This window comes from Coturnix japonica, chromosome 3, assembly GCF_054131305.1.
Source record: "Coturnix japonica strain WE chromosome 3, WE-NBRP24, whole genome shotgun sequence".
NCBI classification, from domain to species: Eukaryota; Metazoa; Chordata; class Aves; order Galliformes; family Phasianidae; genus Coturnix; species Coturnix japonica.
In genome coordinates this window covers 57289822-57307263 of record NC_140665.1, presented here as the reverse complement: position 1 = coordinate 57307263, position 17442 = coordinate 57289822, and the positions used below count along the sequence as shown (strand labels likewise).

General features: G+C 41.3%; 2 protein-coding genes across 7 annotated transcripts in view; one reads left to right on the top strand and one right to left on the bottom strand.

The window, feature by feature from the left end:
• Window positions 1-5704, top strand: part of TPD52L1 (TPD52 like 1) — a 48734-nt gene extending 43030 nt beyond the window's left edge. For all 5 annotated transcript variants that reach the window (XM_085541740.1, XM_015858778.3, XM_085541739.1 and 2 more), the window contains 2 exons: window positions 871-931; window positions 3902-5704. In XM_085541740.1, the coding sequence (XP_085397866.1) occupies window positions 871-931; window positions 3902-4033 (193 nt within the window). In that variant the 3' untranslated portion in view covers window positions 4034-5704. The remainder of the gene's footprint in view (window positions 1-870; window positions 932-3901) is intronic.
• Window positions 5705-8729: 3025 nt separating this feature from the next.
• Window positions 8730-17236, bottom strand: HDDC2 (HD domain containing 2). 2 transcript variants are annotated; one of them, XM_015858794.2, is made up of 6 exons: window positions 17117-17236; window positions 16713-16834; window positions 15545-15647; window positions 13000-13068; window positions 9953-10091; window positions 8730-8868 (listed from the first exon to the last, which is right to left on the bottom strand). In XM_015858794.2, exons 1-6 carry the CDS (start codon window positions 17177-17179, stop codon window positions 8774-8776), a joined length of 591 nt encoding a protein of 196 aa, XP_015714280.2. In that variant the 5' UTR covers window positions 17180-17236; the 3' UTR covers window positions 8730-8773. The 2 variants fall into 2 exon arrangements, with proteins under 2 accessions (XP_015714280.2, XP_085397867.1); XM_085541741.1 differs by lacking the exons at window positions 16713-16834; window positions 17117-17236 and adding an exon at window positions 16284-16406.
• Between the last annotated feature and the right edge of the window lie 206 nt (window positions 17237-17442).

Sequence of the window (17442 nt, the reverse complement as noted above, 5' to 3'; positions counted from 1 at the left end):
TTTTCTTTTTACCCTCTCCATCTCTAAATATATTAATATTGCTGCTCCCTACCAAGCATGTGGGGAAAAGTCAATATACCACAGTAGGTGGAAAAAGCCCAAGAACAAAATCATTAAATAACTGCTTCATTATACTGTACTGGGCTTAGGGAGTTCCTATTACCTATTTGTTTTGTACTCCCTTTACTAAACAAGAGGAACCCTGCTGAACAACAGTGGAGGCTCCTCACTAATAATGAAGCACAAAGCATGCTATAATTGAGCTCTCCGTTGTCAAGCAAGGAGCAGAAAAGCAGAAGGGAATATTAGACTGCAAACTCCCTTTACCCATTGTCGATTTGTCCAAGTCTTTTGTGCTGGCTGAACCACTAGAGGAGGTGACAAGCTTTTGTACTTCAGCTTGTTTAGTTCTAGTATGTATTTCCACACAGGAGATGGATTTTTCAGCAGTGGGGAAGCTGCTGGTAAGAGGGGAAAAAAGACATCTTTCTAAGCAACTAGAGGGCACCTTGGGTATGGATCGCGTTGGGGATCCATACTCTCACTTTAGAACACAATGATTCAGAAAACAATCAATGGTTTACTAGGGAGGTTCAGCTTTTGCAAATTGGTAGCTAAAAAATACTCATCTGATTACACAGAATCACACAGAATCACGGAATTGTAGGGGTTGGAAGGGACCACCTTAATTGGATTTGATTGACAGTAACACCAGTGATTTTTCGTACCCTAGTAGTCCATAGCCCTGTGCTGCCAACCAGTCTTTACTCTTTCCTACCATTGTTGCCTGGTGAAAATTAATGAAATTGTGAAGATACTTCATTAATTCTGCAAATGACTCTCTTTCCTTCAACTTTCTATTTCTCTTAGGAATTCTCCCACTTTCAAATCATTTGAAGAGAAGGTTGAGACCACTGTCACAAGCCTTAAGGTAACAATTAGGGGCTGAGTTACATGGCTGTGCTTGAAGTGTATCTATCACACTTAAAGACATTTCTGTCATTTGTATGGGAAACTGAATGTGCTGTTCCATACAGAATTTCATGGAACTGCAGGAGTACCAATAGAAAATGAGAACAACATGTAGAAAAAAGTCTTTCTCTGTTTCACTACTGCAAAATTACTTCTGTCTGCCAAAGTAAATAAGTGGTCTCAAAAATACCAAAAAAAAAAAAAAAAGAAAAAAAGATGGTACCAAGGTGTAAAGTTCACCATAGCTGCAAATGCTTTTTATGCTTAACATTTCCATCAGAGAAATTGTTCCTGCAGTGGGACACTACAGCTTGAAAGGTCTGAATTCCTGCTTGTTGTTGTCAAATGTTCGAATTGCTTATGTTTTCATGTTCCTTCTACCTCTGCCCATTTAGACAGATCCTCATTGGAACACCTGAGGTTTGAAATGGATTTATTTATTTTTGTTTCCTACCACTCTACAGTTAGAAGAAACTACATGGGAGAAGCGCAGTGCTTTTTGAACCCACTCAGGAATTCAGTCTCAAGGCTTTTAGTCTTGTCAGTATGTCTAGCTCCCAGGCTTGCTTTCATCCTCCCAGAGTCTCCATGAACTCATTTGTCCTACAGCTATGACCAACCTGAGGGGGATGTCTTAAAGCCTTTTTGCCAAGACAGAAAGTTGTGTCCAAAGTCAGCTTTCACATCCCATGCAGTGTTAATTGTCCAGCTTTATTTGCATACCCTCCGAAATTGTCTAAAATATTTTCTGTCTGTATTCTCTTTCTCTCCTTAATTTCTTTCTGCAGATGTAGGAAGGGAGCTGCAATTGTGGCCCTAGAGTGCCACTAATGCTGGCTGAGGACAGCTGGGAATGTCTCAGCATAATTCTTCCTTTTCCCTGACCATTCTGAGGCTTGCAAGATTAGGAAGGCCTACAGGATGAAAAGTATAGGCTGTCCCTTCAATTCTAGGAACCTGTTGTGATCTGAAAAAGTGAAGAATTTCCCAGAGAGGCTTCTGACCACAGACAGTAGTAGCAGCATTACTCTTATTTATTTATTTATTTAGTTGTTTTTCATATTAGGTACAGAATCAATGATCCTGCAGTGTTATGTAGCCAATGAAAACTGATTGTCAGCTTTCATTCATTTCAAAGTCGAATTTTAAATTATGCTCTTAAGGTTGAATTTTGGGTTGCGGCTTTTCTTAGGGAGATGCATTAGTTCACATTAGAAGTGAAGTCAGTATTAGACTGACAGGATCTGGGTCCCTGACTCCTAAACTCTTCTGAAAATCAGAACACTGCTGAACTGTTCCCTGTATTCAATTACTAAAAACCTTGATAGAGACATTTGGTAAAGTGATTTGTGTCATTCTTGTTTTCTCACAGAAGAGTAGGCAGAGAAGCAAACAGCAAATAAAACTGCATTTGTGTTTATTACTGTTATGTGCCTCAGTGCAGATGCAGCTCATCCAAATTGTCTGAAATAGTGCAGCAGCAGTCTCCACCTTCACACTCGCGCTGATCAGTTTGAGTCAATGTTCTTGTGGAGACTTTTTGAATTGGGAAACTAAGTAATGAGCTTTGCAGTGAAAACTAAATAATAGCTTTACTAGGCAGTTGCTGCCTTTTCCTTGCAAGTTCTGGACCAAATAATATATATTCTAGCAAATAGTATATATTTAACAACATACATATATATCTGTAGAACTGTTACTTGCAAAAATTGGTGATAAACTGCTATTTCTGGTAGGCTCTGCTGACTTACAGAATGGATACACACTTCTACTTGTAGTGAGTGTGACTTAAACTGTCAGAGCACAAATCCAGTATTCTACTACTTTGTTTTACTGAACTTTCAAGCTAGGTAAGCTCCTGTGCTTGCTGATGAAACAAAGGATTACGTAGGATTAACCCTTTGGAAACTTAGGACACAGTGTTCATTTGGTTAAAATAATCTTCCTAAGCATTTGGTGACTGGCAAGCTGGAAAAATACCAGCATTTCTTTAATTCCTGTTGCAGTTCTGGGATGGAGTAAGAAAGTTTTGCCCTATTTTCAGACTTGAATCAGCTTAAATCAGGCATATCAGGAAGGAAAACCACAAAAGAATGTTCTTTTAGCAAGACTACCCTCTGAAATCAGCTTTGTCTCTTCTTACAGTCTTGACCATTTTCAAAGCTTTAGATAAAGCTTTTTCTTTAATTTTTATTTTCTTGATTAGGAAAACTCAATTTCAGACTTTAAGCGATACTGTATTTTGGTACTTATATTTATATTTACAAATTCAGCAAACTGTAGCTTTTTGAACGTAGATGACTTCTGAGCAGTCATTTGTTTCATTAATATAACTGGATTTTTTTTTTCTCCTTGGGAAAATGCTGTGGGCAGTTTTACATATCAGTACTAGATACCTACATGCATTGTAAGGGAGGCAAGTTGTTGGTTTGGTCACTGGGTTATAAAATTCCTTCTGTAGTTCAAAATTACCCCAAGGTTCACGTATCTGGAGAAAAGCTATGTTACTGATGCTGGGGGATGGACCACTTAACTCAGCAAAAATACCAGTTCCTTTCAGAGCCCATCAGTCTGTGCAGAACTGGAAAAACAGAGAAACAAGCATGAGGTACTCACGTAAAGAACCATGCTAAGTAAGTTCACTGGCAGGATATGTGATCTTAACTGGAATCTACCTAGGAGTCAGTTCCTTTGAGTTTATCATGAAGTCCAAAGGCCGGCTGACAATTCTGATTGAGAAGTTTAAAAGTTGGAGAAGGGGATACTTTATTTGATGATTTGTGTAACTTTTGCTCTTTGAAAACAACTACCATGCTCTGCCTGCTTTGAACAGTTTTCAGTTCTCTGTGGCCATGGGGTGGAACATGGATGGGACCTGCTACGGTGTGAGTAGAGGAATTTGCTGTTCTTTTTCTTTTCCTTGTTTCAGACCAAGGTGGGTGGAACAAGCCACACTGGGGGCAGTTTTGAAGAAGTTCTCAGCTCCACAGCCCATGCCAGTGCTCAGAGCTCTCTGGCTGGCACCCGACTTCCTGAGAGCGAAGAAGAGCTTCAGTGTTAGGCTGAAGGGCCTCGCTCAGAGACTTGCCTAGGCCATGGTTTCCAGACCTCCCTCAACATCCAACACATGCGACGAGGTTTTGTGGGTTTTGAAAAACTGCCTCCCTGACCTCCTGCTGGAGAAAGTTTCCTCTCTGTATTTGCATTTTGGATATGCCATTTTATCATCAGGTATTTTGTATGCTATAGAGACCACATGCCAGTAACTGAGTCATAGCACTCTACGTTCGGTAACATTGTGACCAAAAGAATTTTCATTTTCACCACAATTCTCTCCAGAAATCTCCCAGTCTGTCTCTCTTCTTTCAGTTTAAAGTTTTCTATCTATCTCTTGTTTTCCAACTCCTCTCTCAGTGCCACAGCAGACAGATGGACCTCGAGATTTCTGCTGCCAGCAATAGTCCGTACACCAGCTGTCTATCAGCCATACCAGGTGCCCTTCGATCAGGGGTGTCTGTATGTGATTTATTTCCTAGTGAAATTAAAATAGCTTATTGTCACCTAAGAAAAGCTTTCTTCTCCTTCACTGATATGGCCTGGTATTGCCCTCCAGTCAGTCAGCAGAGTTAACGAGGACAGGAAGAGACACTTGGTTATTCATATAGAAACTAAGCTGATCACAGCTGCCCATTTAAGCTGCTCGTTGTAGCTGGAAAGGCTTCAGTTTAAAAATATGTTCCATGGCTTGCTCTCTGTGGTTTGATAAGATTCAACAGCATAAGCTAATTAAAAAGGGAAGTGGAGCATGGGGGAGGGGTAACCTCCAATAATGTTGCCTCCATATCTTCCCCTCAAAAAGAAGGGAAGGTAAATTATTTATGACTGAAAAGCATGAGTGTCAGTCAAAATACAGCCTTATGTGAAAGAATACAATTCCAGCAATTGATTAAAGATGTGCCATAGGATAGAGAGCTCATGCCTTCAGTCCACATTTCAGAGCTGCAAGCTTGAGTCTCATTTCTTACACTACACATGATGAGTAGGTAATTCTTGTTCCAAATTTTGTCCTTCATCCTGGGGCACAGTTATCCCAACTGCATTCCAGCTACTTGATCACCATGAGCCAGTCATCTCTCTGAGCTTCGATTCAGCATGTTTTCTTGCATCATCTTAACATTTCTTCAGGAAAAGAGCAGCATACTTGTGGTGGTATCTTGCTGTCTTAATGAGCACTTGTCAGTCTGCATGTTGCATTGCTCTGTTCACCAGACTGAGATGAGCACAACTTCATCAAAAGGATAAACAAAATGGAAAACAGTCTGGCTACTTTCAAAATGGATGCTTGTTTTGAGCTTGAGCCAAAGCTTCAGATCAGCGTTAGTGAGTTTGACATTACAGACTGCTTAAAATCTTGTGAAGAAACTTGGCTTCATGTGATTTTTTTTTCCAATGTGGCTTTTGTTATAGTTTTGACAGTTAGAAATCCTTTAACTTCTGTCTGGTAGAACATTATGAACTTTGGACATTTATCTCAAATTACTCTTTAATATGATTTTTAGCATGGAAACAAGTTGAATTAGGTTTCTAGTACAGTTTTCCTGTGACAGGTTGCTAGCTTATTTTGCAGTGGTTTTGTGTATAAACATGAATTAATTTAAACAAAATTATTAATAGTCATTTAGTTTGTGTAAATGAAGTCACTGATATTGTTATTAAAAAGAAGTTTCTCTTACTCTTTCACTCTGTGGTGTTTTCTCTTTAATTCCCTTTATTCACCAATAACACTGTATATCCCTTGTCTAAGCCTTGCTGTTACAGGAGGGTACTGAGGTATGCTGTGAGTTCAGCATCAGCCATTCCTCTAGTTTTTAAATCTGGCTACTCCCTTCCCAATCTGAAATTCTCCATGGAAATCTGTGGCCCAGGTTTCAATAATTTTGCTCTGTGAATGACAGAATGGTTGAATGTGTTCAGTAAAGGTGAAATATGTGGCAGAGAGCATCTGAAAGCCTTCTGAATAGGGCCAACAAGCATACCAAGGTTAAAACTCAGAGCCCAAGCACAGGATGGAGATTTAACCCTCCATCTATATTTATGTGTACATATATATGTTTTGAGGAAAGCAGTAGGTTGTTTTTTTAGCTTCATTCATTAAGAGAACAATTTAAGGACTTTCATCCCCACATCCCAAGCAGCACTGTGCATTGCCAGCCAGGAAAACCTCCAGCTGCATTGGAAGAACCAACTGTTCCTGCTGGGGCAGCACCTGCTGTGTGTTCTCATCAAACACCCTCTAAGGACTACTTTTCTTCTTTGTCAGTACTGTTCTCAACTCTACCCACTGCATTTGGAGCTCTCATGTTTGGCCTTCAATACAGCCCAATAAAGAATATGATTGTACATATCTCAGTGGAATACAAATGCTGGAGAACAGTAGGCCCTGCACAAAGCCCCGTGGGACGCATTCGTGCAGCATGACAATCAACTATCAATAACTAACTACTAATCAGCTGCCTGTTGCTCAGTAAATTGTACCTGTTGTTCCAGCATCTCCACAGGGCACAACTGATGCCCTTGGGAGGTTCCCTGAGCAGAGCAGTCATCTCACACCCCCTCTAGCCCAAGATGCTTTGCAGATTTTGAGCGCCGTGCAGGTTGCTTAAGGCAAAATCTTCTGGCCCCTCAGTGAAGCAGTCTGTGTCTCTGCCAAAGGAACCAGCTGAAGAACACAGTGCAAGTTCTCATCAGGCCCCTAAGGTTTGTGTAAAGGGGACATATCCTGGAGTCACAGCACCTAAAGACATGCACTTGATGAGCAGAAACAAACTCCATAACCTGAATCACAGAATCACCTGGGTTGGAAGGGACCTCAAGGATCATGAAGTTCCAACCTCCCTGCCTGGCAGGGCCACCAAACTTCCACATTTACTAGATCAGGTTGCCCAGGGCCCCATCCAACCTGGCCTTGAACACCTCAATCCACAGCATCCCTGGGGAGCCTGTTCCAGGACCTCACCACTCTCCTAGTAAAGAAAAAATATCCCCCTGTTAGGATATAAAGCAGGTATGATTTAATAAAGAGATGTGCACACAGCCCTGGTGCAAGGGGTTAACACTCCAAACTTGCACACAGTAAGGAAAAAGCGTGCTACAGATATAGGCTGAACTAATACATAATCAATAGTCTCCCCCCAAGCTTGGGTACATATTCATTACACGCCCTGCAACCTCATTTGCAAATGATTCCCCCCTTCCCTATCCCCCAGTGGGCTCCTCTCTGTAGCAAGAGCTCCTGTTTTCTTCTGGTGTAAGCTTTTGATCTTGTACAAGGGGTGTTCCTGCACATCACACATCAGTGTCATCTTGCCCTGTGAATATCTAATCACCTTGCAGCCAGATGTCCTCGGGCTGTTCTCAAACTCTTACCTTTATGGCCTTCTTCCCCTTATTTTCCCAGACTTAGTGTCTGCAATACCCCCATTTCTCTGTCCCCGCCCCCCCCCAACATAAACTATCTGTAACTATCCCTTGTCTTGGTTTCTGTGGAGTCCTTTCCTTTTCTGTAGTGAGGTGTTCCCTTTCCTTTACTGAAGGGCCCTTTTCACCCTTCACACTCAGCAAACTTACCTGCCTTGAAAGGGGATTACAATTTAGTTTTATGCTGTCTCACTTGACACGAAGCTGAAGCTAGGTAGAAAAGATAGCTCCAAGTCTCCACCATAACCTCTCCAAGTGCAAACTTTCATTATCTGGTAACTGAAGCAGCACCTTACACACCAGCTGTGTTCCTGATGCAACAGTTAGTTAATAACACATACATTCACGTTCTCTGGGCATCTAACACCACTACAGCTTTATCTGATAGCCATCAAATCATAGAATGGTTTGAGTTAGAAGGGACATGAAAGATATCTAGTTCAAACCCCCTGCTATAGGCAAGGTCCCTCTAGACCTGGTTGTATAGTTTGGCATCATTATCTCCATTAGTAAGTGTCATTTGTAACAGAAACTTGAAAGGCTTGAACAAGGGAAGATGGGTTTTGCACTATAGTAATAGGCATTTGCATCAGACTGCACAATCTCCAAAGGCCCCTTCCAACCTTAATTATTCTTTAGTTATCAATTGCCTCTGCAAGTGTCTGTAAGGTAACCAGTTTGATATGAGGTGTAAGGCATACAGATTTAACAAACCTCGGCACCACTCCTTGATACTTCAAATCAACAGTATAAAAACTGTAGGAAACATTGAATGTATTTGGAAAACGTAATGAGTTTTGTCCATCATGAATTCTTCAGGATCACGTACTTTAAAAAAAAAACAAAACTTCAACAAATCTCATCTCTGGAAGCTCTTGCCAAACTTAGACAAACATGGCCATTAATCTTGCTTCCATGTAGCACAGTGAACAGCTAGAACCCATCTTATACAATTATGTGCTTAAATCCACACACACTTAGCCATCATAGGACTAACACTTGTTCTAGTCAGTGCATGACATGAACACATTTGTTTGCTATCAGGTAAGTTCTGAACTTACCAGAACTTTGCCAGTGCAGAGACTATTTGTGAGACCACATCCACATAAGCTGTTTAGAACAACAACAAAACCCTTCATTCTAAATATTTGGTCCTTAAAACAATCTCTGAACTTTTCACCAATGCAAGCAGTCCCAAGATTTTCTGCAATGAATGCACAGAAAAAAAAGATCTGCTGCCAGGACTAGCAATGATATCAGAGGAAAAACACCACACAATGTAAAACAAAAATATTTTAATATAGTTACAGTGCTTAGGAGCACCTCAGGAACGTGGATGACATGTAGCAGCTATTTTTTTATTCCTTTCTGTGTTAATCATAGACACAAGCTGGAGTATTTCTGGGTGAACAAACTTTCCTGCAAAGCAAAAGAAAGAAAAAGATAATTAATGCCTTCATTTTTTTTTTGTGTATGTGTGTGAAAGGCTGGCAATGAAAGGTCAGCAGCACCTAATGAATTCATAGTTATTGTTTTAGGAAAGACTGTTGTCCCATTTCATTCCAAACATGGAATAACTATTACAACTAGTTGTAAGTTCTTTGGGGGAGAAATGCCTATATCAATATTTTTGCTATGTTAAGACACTTAGGAGCTGACTATGACAATCCAATGCTGCATATCCTGCAGGAAACCATCCCAATTACAAGAGCACGCACTTAGGGAATATTCTCTAAGCTCTACTGAGACAGTAGCTTATAGTTTAACTTACTGAAGCAACAAAGATACCCCTTAGAAAATGAAGCATTTTAGCTCCCCTGATGATGAAATTACAGTATTTTTCAGAGAACTCATTATTTCCCTGAGGAGTCACCCAAGGACTTGTCAGGGTCACTGCCTTTGGCAATCACTGCTTTTCTCCATATGCTTGTCTGTTTGATTTTTTCCATGACAAAATGAGTTGGAGACAGTTTTCCCTTGGTGTTCAAATCCCTTGCTAAAACCATGCCAACAGCTATTTTACCTGTATTTCCTTCTAATTTTCATGAGAAGCAGTAGGATCAAAAGCTGTACAATTGCATCTAAAACTCACTGAGCTGTTTCTCACAAATGTAACTTCACTAGTTCATGAAACACTAATAAAATAGGAACAACTCTTCTCAGAGCACCAGGGAAGACTGAAGTTCCTTTTACACTCCCTCTAGTGATACAGGGAGATCCTTAAACATGTAGTAGCGTAATGAAAAGTGAGCTTCTCTCCAAGACCAAAGTGATGCAAAGAGAACTTGATGTAAATGAGATTCTGGTTCAATATGTACAGATAAATGCAAGGTATTGGAACACTGCAGTATTTTCCCCAAAATACTTAAGATTAGTAAAATAACTAATCCTGACTTGCTCTACATGCAGGAAAAAAAGACAATTTGTATAGTTCATTTAGCAGAGGGAAAGAAAAATCCACAACCAGGAAACCACAAAAAGCTCACACACACAAATGCCATACCAGCAGTTGAATCATAAAAATCCTGCAGTCTGCCAGGAGTGTTTTCCAGCTCTTCATACTCAAGTGCCTGCAGTATCATCTCACACTGATCCAACTGTTTTACAAACTTGGCTTCCGCAGTACACTGGTTTTCATATTCCTAAATTGATTTGCAGTTATTAGGAAAAAAAGCAACGTTATTCTGAAATAGAGTATTAGAAACTTTTCCTCAATCTAGGATTTTTTATTAGTACAATATTCATGACAATTAACCCTTCCACTCTCTTTTCAAGAAGACTAGTCAGAAAAAAGACTTAGATACATGCTAAATTTCTATTAAATCTAACAGGATTTAAGGACAAGAATTCTTCTGCATAATTCAACTTAAATATGTACCAAAGTGCTTTGCTGAATCAGGGTGGATATGGAGACAGCCCTGTCGGACAAAGTGTTTCATGAGTAGATTCCATTTAACAACATTTTCTATATAAAGATTTTTTTCAGTTGACTAAAGCTATGAATTCACCATGGTGTGTGTCTATGCATTACCATTACTTATTTCTAATGCCTATTTTACACTTTTCTTCACCATTTGGTATTTTCGTAAGGAGTTGTTCTTCATGTTTTTCCTGTCACTTCCCTTTAATCTCTTTGGTCTAATCTGCCTGTGCCATTGCCTTTATCTCCCTCCTAGGAGATGGATAAGGGACTAATTTACGGGTTTCCTTCCCTTCAGACTTTAAGGCCTTTAATATCTCTGCTATCTTTATCCTCTCCCCATTCACTGTCAGTATATATTTGTGAGTCATTCACATTTCTAGGCAACTGGAACAATTTTGCTGTCATCTGCTCCAGTGATGATTGCAGATAGGTTCACCTGTCTTTTCTAAATCTACTGCATTGAATTTGTTCTCTCTTCAATTGACTTTCTCCTGGCTTCAAAGCCAACTGCAGAAAAAGGTTTCTTTTTAAGAATCACAGAATCATTGACGTTGGAAAAGTCCTAAAATCATCCAGTCCAAGTGTCCACTGACTACCAATATTGCCTGCTAAACCATATCCCTAAGTATCAGATCTCCTTGTTTCTTGAACACCTCCATGGATGGCCACCACCACCCTGGGCAGCCCATTCTGCACAAGTTAGCAGCGCTTTGGCACCCACAACAGCTCTGACCCATTCCTCATTGCCATCACCAATGATCAGAACAGAGGCTCAAGCCCACATCACATCCAGCTGTGCTTTCAGATGCACAGTCAGCTGTGCACAGCAGGTCCATGAACCAGAGCAAAGCAACTGCCAGAAGGGAGTCTTTCCTACTGACAAAAGAACACGGCAGGATGTTTTCATCACCTTGAGATAAGCCATAAAGACCCTAAGCTGCTATATGAATCCAGTGCATGTCATAAATTTGTATAATATCATAAATTTGTTTCTATAGCAAGAAAAAGAGATAGGAATAAACAGATTAACAATAACCTCATTCCGCATCTTAAGACAACCGTAGCTGTCATTCAGTGGCAAGATCCTGGTTTGTGATCCCTGTGCAGTCGAGCTCAGTTAATGAATGTGATGTGGTCATTTGTTTCTCTGGCATGCTGCTAGGAGCCTGTTTGCTTTTAAAACTTATTGTTTTACATCCGAAACTCAAAAACCCAGATTTTGATAGATAGCCATATTTGATTCATTCACTACTCTACTTGAACTTACATGGCGTGTTACATTTTCAGTCTCATTTTGATCACTATTTTAGATCGTCAATTTCGTCCACCAAACAAGGATGCTCTATGTTGGTTATTCTATTCCTCCTTTCAAGCTGATCTTAGCCTTGTGTTTTAGATTGTTTAAATACAGCAGCTTATTTTCCTAAATCTATTTATTTCTGTCCTTTTGTGGCTTTTTTTGGCCACTGAAAAGAACAACTTTTCTTGGCAGCATTACAAATGTCAGCTTCAGGAGAAAGAGAACTATGGCTGTTCGCTTGCAAAACTGTCCCACATCCAGCAATTATCTGGGAGCATAACCTGCTACTGATCTTTGTGTCACGCAGCCCACCAGGTCTTATTCATACCTCAGCTTACATTAACCTCAAGAAGCTTCAGCTATTATACATACAACTGTGCACTGTGCTTAAATAAACACTTAATTTTGCTTCCCCACAGGTGTTTTAGAATGCAAAATAATAGCATACTTTGGAAAAGAGTAACAGGTCTTTCAAGCACTGCAGCCTGGCTGCTGAAGTGACTCTTGTGATTTTGCGCTTGAAAGTAAAGAGCAGGACAGAGCTAAGTGTGCCAACTCATTTACTTCAGCATTTTCTCAAGCACACTCTGAATCCAACCAAGAACTGAAAATACACCATAGGTGCCTCCTTTTACTGCTTCCCCCACCACCCTACAGATATGAGGGCTTCTCACCAAGGCAGCACAAAGCAGCACTGCTCTCACAGCTGAAAGGGTGTAGGGGCAGAGCTGAGGGCTGAGCAGTACAGAAGAGCATGGGATAAGAGCTCAGCAGATCTTGTCCCAGCCACTGTTCAAATGTGGGTTGTAGCTTTCTTCACTCATTAAAAAACAAAGACCCAGCAGCTCTGGTTGGCTAAGAGCAGCATATCACAGCCTGTGACTGCAGGCTGCCTTTTTTGCTTTTCTTTTTAAAGAGCACCTAGTTTTTCCACTTAAAATCTAATATGCACATATGGTCCTTCTATGTTACCCTCAATGTTATGAACATTATGCTCATGCTGCTACACTGGAGACAGAACGCCAATACGTTATCCTGAAGGTAGAGAAAAAAAGATCGATACCATGTACATGTTAAATTATGGTTACTGAGAATGGTAGAAAGTTAAAAGGCAAAAGAACTGACCGCATACTGAACCAGCTCCTATACAACAGAAGCCTAAATCAATGAAAAATAATAAGCAAATGAAATTCTGTAAGTCTGAGCTTACCCATCATGTTATAGCTTTCTAAAGAAGAAGGAACCAGTGTTTACTGGTAAAGTAAACAGAAAGAGGCTAACAGGCTACTCTCAATTTTGTTAAAGGATTGAAAGAATGCAAACTTACCTCCCAGAGTTCATAGATTTCTTTTTTGAGGTCCTCTGATAAAAGCTGGGTCAGTTGTCGCATAGCAGCCTGAAAAACAGAGCCAGAGTACCTTTTTATTATCTGTTTTGAATAATTAATTACTTGTTACTAAGTCTATATAAGCATACAGTACTTAATAAACTTAAAAGTGCGCATGCACATGAAAGCCACCAGAGAAACGGGAGACCACTTGGTAGAGGATCTTTTCTAAGACTGCTTAAGTGAATATAAAAACAAAACAACAACAACACAACCTAAAAGTTCATTCAGTATCTTAAAGATACTTAAGAAATCCAAAAAGATGCCCAGAACAGAACAGGCAAGTCACATACAAAATCTGCCATCAATTACCAGATCTGCCTTCCAGGTTTAACAAGCAGAGGCAACATCTGAACTTAGATGAACTGTGCCTATAACAAGACAGTTTCAAAATACAGACTCCTAGTGCGGACAAGCAACAGAATCACAAGAGCTGGAAGGGACCTCTAGAGGTGTCAAGTCCAAATCCCCTGCTAAAGCAGGCACCATACAACAGGTCACACAGGTAGGCATCCAGACAGATCTTCAGTATCTCCAAAGAAGGAGATCCACAACTGCCCTACACAGCTTCTTCCATTGCTCTGTCACCCTCACTGGAAATAAGTTCTTCCACATATTTGTGTGGAACTTTTTGTGTTCCAATTTTTAGCCATTACAGAATCACAGAATTGTAGGGGTTGGAAGGGACCTCTAGAGATCATCGAGTCCAACCCCCCTGCCAAAGCAGGCTCCCTACACCACATCACACAGGCAGGCGTCCAGGCGGGTCTTGAATATCTCCAGAGAAGGAGACTCCACCACCTCCCTGGGCAGCCTGTTCCAGTGCTCCTTGTCCTATCACTACACACCACTAAGAAGCTGGCCACATCCAATTGCCTCCTGCACTTTAGATATTTATTAACATCAATCAGATCCCCTCTCAGTCTTCTCTCTATGCTGAACAGACACAGGTCTATCAGCCTTTCCTTGTATAGAAGATGCTCCAGGCCCTTTATCATATTTGTCACTCTCTCCAAAACTCCAAACTCGCAGCTAGCACATTTCCACTAGTAGGGATGAGGACAGCTACCTATTGTCTGGTAGGTGATATAACATAAGCCTTTTGATAACCCACCTAATGCTCTGCAGGAATAAAGCACAGTGCCGCCAGACTGAGATACCATCTGTTCGGCAATCAAAATTGTGGGAGGTTTAACACAGAATCAAACCGGTGGTACAATCAAGTAAACAGAAATTGTTCTGCATGCTCTTTGTGTTCTCTCAGCTAACCAGCCTTATTTCTGAGCAATTTCAACAATCTTCTTAGTAACACTTAGGGCTGCTGCTGCAACAATCAATATCACAGGCAAAGACAAAGGTTTTATACCATGATTGTTACTCCACTTGAAATACAGGATGCACACAATATGGCTGAGCTGATTCAGCTGCTCCCCAACACCATAATGCCTAACCCTTAGTGGAACTAGGATATTAATGCACAAAGGCAGACCAACTTTAGAACCAGTAAAGGGAAAAAAAGAACATTCAACAGCAAATTGATAATCACAGAGTCACAGAATCGTAAGTTTGGAAGGGACCTCTTGAGAATATCAAGTCCAACTCCCCTCCCCCCCCCCTCAAAAAATTCAGGTCTGTTTAATGCTCCATCCTGTTTACCACTGAATCAACAGAAAAGAACTAATAGAGTTAAATGGAAGCAGCAGATGCAAATACTGAAGAACAAAAACAAAACAAATTTAGACATCAAATCATCTTTTCACTGCCTAAATACAAATGAGACATCTGACCATGGGTGATGAAGCAACCTTTGGAGGCTTTGGGGAAGGAGATTTTGTTGTTGTTGTTCAGGGTAAGAGCACACTATAGATAGTGCACTGAAGAAGAGAATTAACAAAACTACAGTCTCCTAAGATTGTACATCAAGAATGCTGAATGCTGCTTTGATCTTTAAGTTCCACTTCCTTAGCAAAAGGCTTACTCCTACAATTAGTCATAACCTCTCACTCCCAAGTTTTAAACACGCATGCATAAAAGTGAGGAAAAAAATAAATCACTGCAACATTTTTTACACTCTTTGAAGCATTAACTGTGGCCTCCAAAGGAATTCGAAGGCATCGTGCTGCCCTCTAGCTGTGTCTGAAGGAACAGTTTACATTTTATTCAACAGCAGATCAGAAACAACAGGCCAACAGTCTGGACATGTACAAGGCCAAAAATAAAAGGCTGGACAAAAGACCTAACTCAGGCAACCAAATCTCCAGCCACTGCAGGAGTTAAGTGAATACTATGAAGATTACTTCAAAAGTTTTCCTTCTGTAACCTTGTTACACATTAAAAAAAGCATTGAAAATCTTGGTAGTTTGTAACAAGTTTGTGCAATGTCAGTTACAGCATAAAGATGTTGAAACGGTCTCTTCATTAGCACCAGTGCATTTAAAACATGCCAAGCACTTTGGAGATACAGTTTCACAGCTGATGTGCATACCTCTTCTCTCCTGTGTTTCTCCTCCTTTGAAACGTTGTCTGCAGGAGCAATGTCTCCAACAATGCATTCAGCCATATCATGAACCAAAGCTAATCGTATGCATCTGGCAAGAAACAAAGACAAAATAATTAAGCTTTCAGAATTTTAGGTTATTTGTTTTTATTCATAAAGTTAAGAGGATACACAATTTATTCCTTCACATATATAAGTACTCTTTTTAATTTTATACAGCGTTTTTTACTACTTTGTTAAAGGATGTGGATTTCACTTAGACATGCTTTAAATTCCCAATTTCTACCTAATGCTACTTGTAAGTAGAGATTTAAGTATAAAGATTGCTTGTACAAGAGCATACCATTCGGAAGTAAGGTACTTCATCACCACAATGTCTCTCAAAGCCAAGCATATAAAGCCAACTACATTATATGCTTCCCATTATCCTCATAACAGTCAGAATGTAATCTGATTGCAACCACTCCAGATTCAATCCATGCAACAAAACATGCTCACAGCTAAATAGCTATGTCAGTATATAACAGAACCATCAAGAAAGTCTTCACTATTCTCATCAGCTCCTGAAGTGATACACCAAACACGACCCCAGACTGACAACTAATTCAGTGCTGATTATGTTCAGCAGTTACACAGCTACTGTGTCCAAATCCACACAGCATATGTCCCCACCTCTGTTGTCCATAGCATCTAACTGCTTTTAACTGAATTCATTCAGCTTGCTTACTTTTGGCTTGAGAGACAGCCAGCTCAGAGACACAGCACTCCGATTTTAGTGACAAAAAGCTTTTGCCTCCTTCACCCTTCCTGGTAAAACAGCAACCTGCTCAGAGCATGGAGGGAAAAAAACCATAGAATCACAGAATCATTAAGATTGGAAAAGTCTGCTAAGATCATCAAGTCCAACCCCCAACCCATCCTCACCGTGCCCACTAACCATATCCCTCTCTGCCACACAGTTCTTGCATGCCCCCACAGACAACAACTTGACCACCACCCTGGGCAGCCTGATCCAATGCACTATCACTCTTTTGGAAATTTTTCCTAAAAGATGTGGAGAAAACATTCCAAACACCTCCAGCGTGCTCCAAACACTCCCAGCATGAGTTGTTCCAAGCACTGCACTCACAGCCATGATAACCTGAGGTAGTCTCACCTGTCTTTGTTAAGGCTTTTGTCTTCGGTCACCAAGGCCATCATTGCCATCCTGTACATATGATCTGACACGCTCTCTGGCTTTGCCACGTTCCTGTACACCCATCCTGTCCGCGGTACTCTCTGGGTGAAGACAGTAAGGCAGTCACTTAGATGTCGCAACCTTATGTTTTGAAGGATACCGCTTTAGAGGGCACACCGGGCCGCCCCAGAAGCAGGCCTCCGTTTTCAGCTGTACCCTCTAGGGCCCCGCATCAGCTCAGCCCGACGAGCCCGACTCCCAGCGAGTCACCCCGGCGGCCCTACCCGGGCCCCGAGGCGCACCCGCCGCCCCAGCAGGGAGTCCCCTTCCCCCGCACAGCCGCCCCAGCTCCACGCCCCCCGGCCGAGCGGCCCCCCACCTACCTTGAGCTGCCCCAGCAGCCTCAGGAAGGGCAGCAAGCCGCCCCCAGCAGGCCCCGCCGCCATGCCCGCCTGGCAGTCACCGCCCGCTTCCTATCCTCCTCTTTCTCCTCCTCTTTCTCCTCCTCCCTGCCCGGCCTCCTGCCGTGTCACCGCAGTCGGGCCCGCCCTCAAAGCCAGACAGCGGCCTGAAGGAGGGACGGACTTATAGATCAAGTCGGGCGGGGAGTCCTTCATCAAATTGCTAAATTACTTCGCTATCTGTAGCTTTTCAGAATGTGTTGTGATAAAGGTTTAAATGTGGTAATTAAATACTGTTTGCAGAGAAG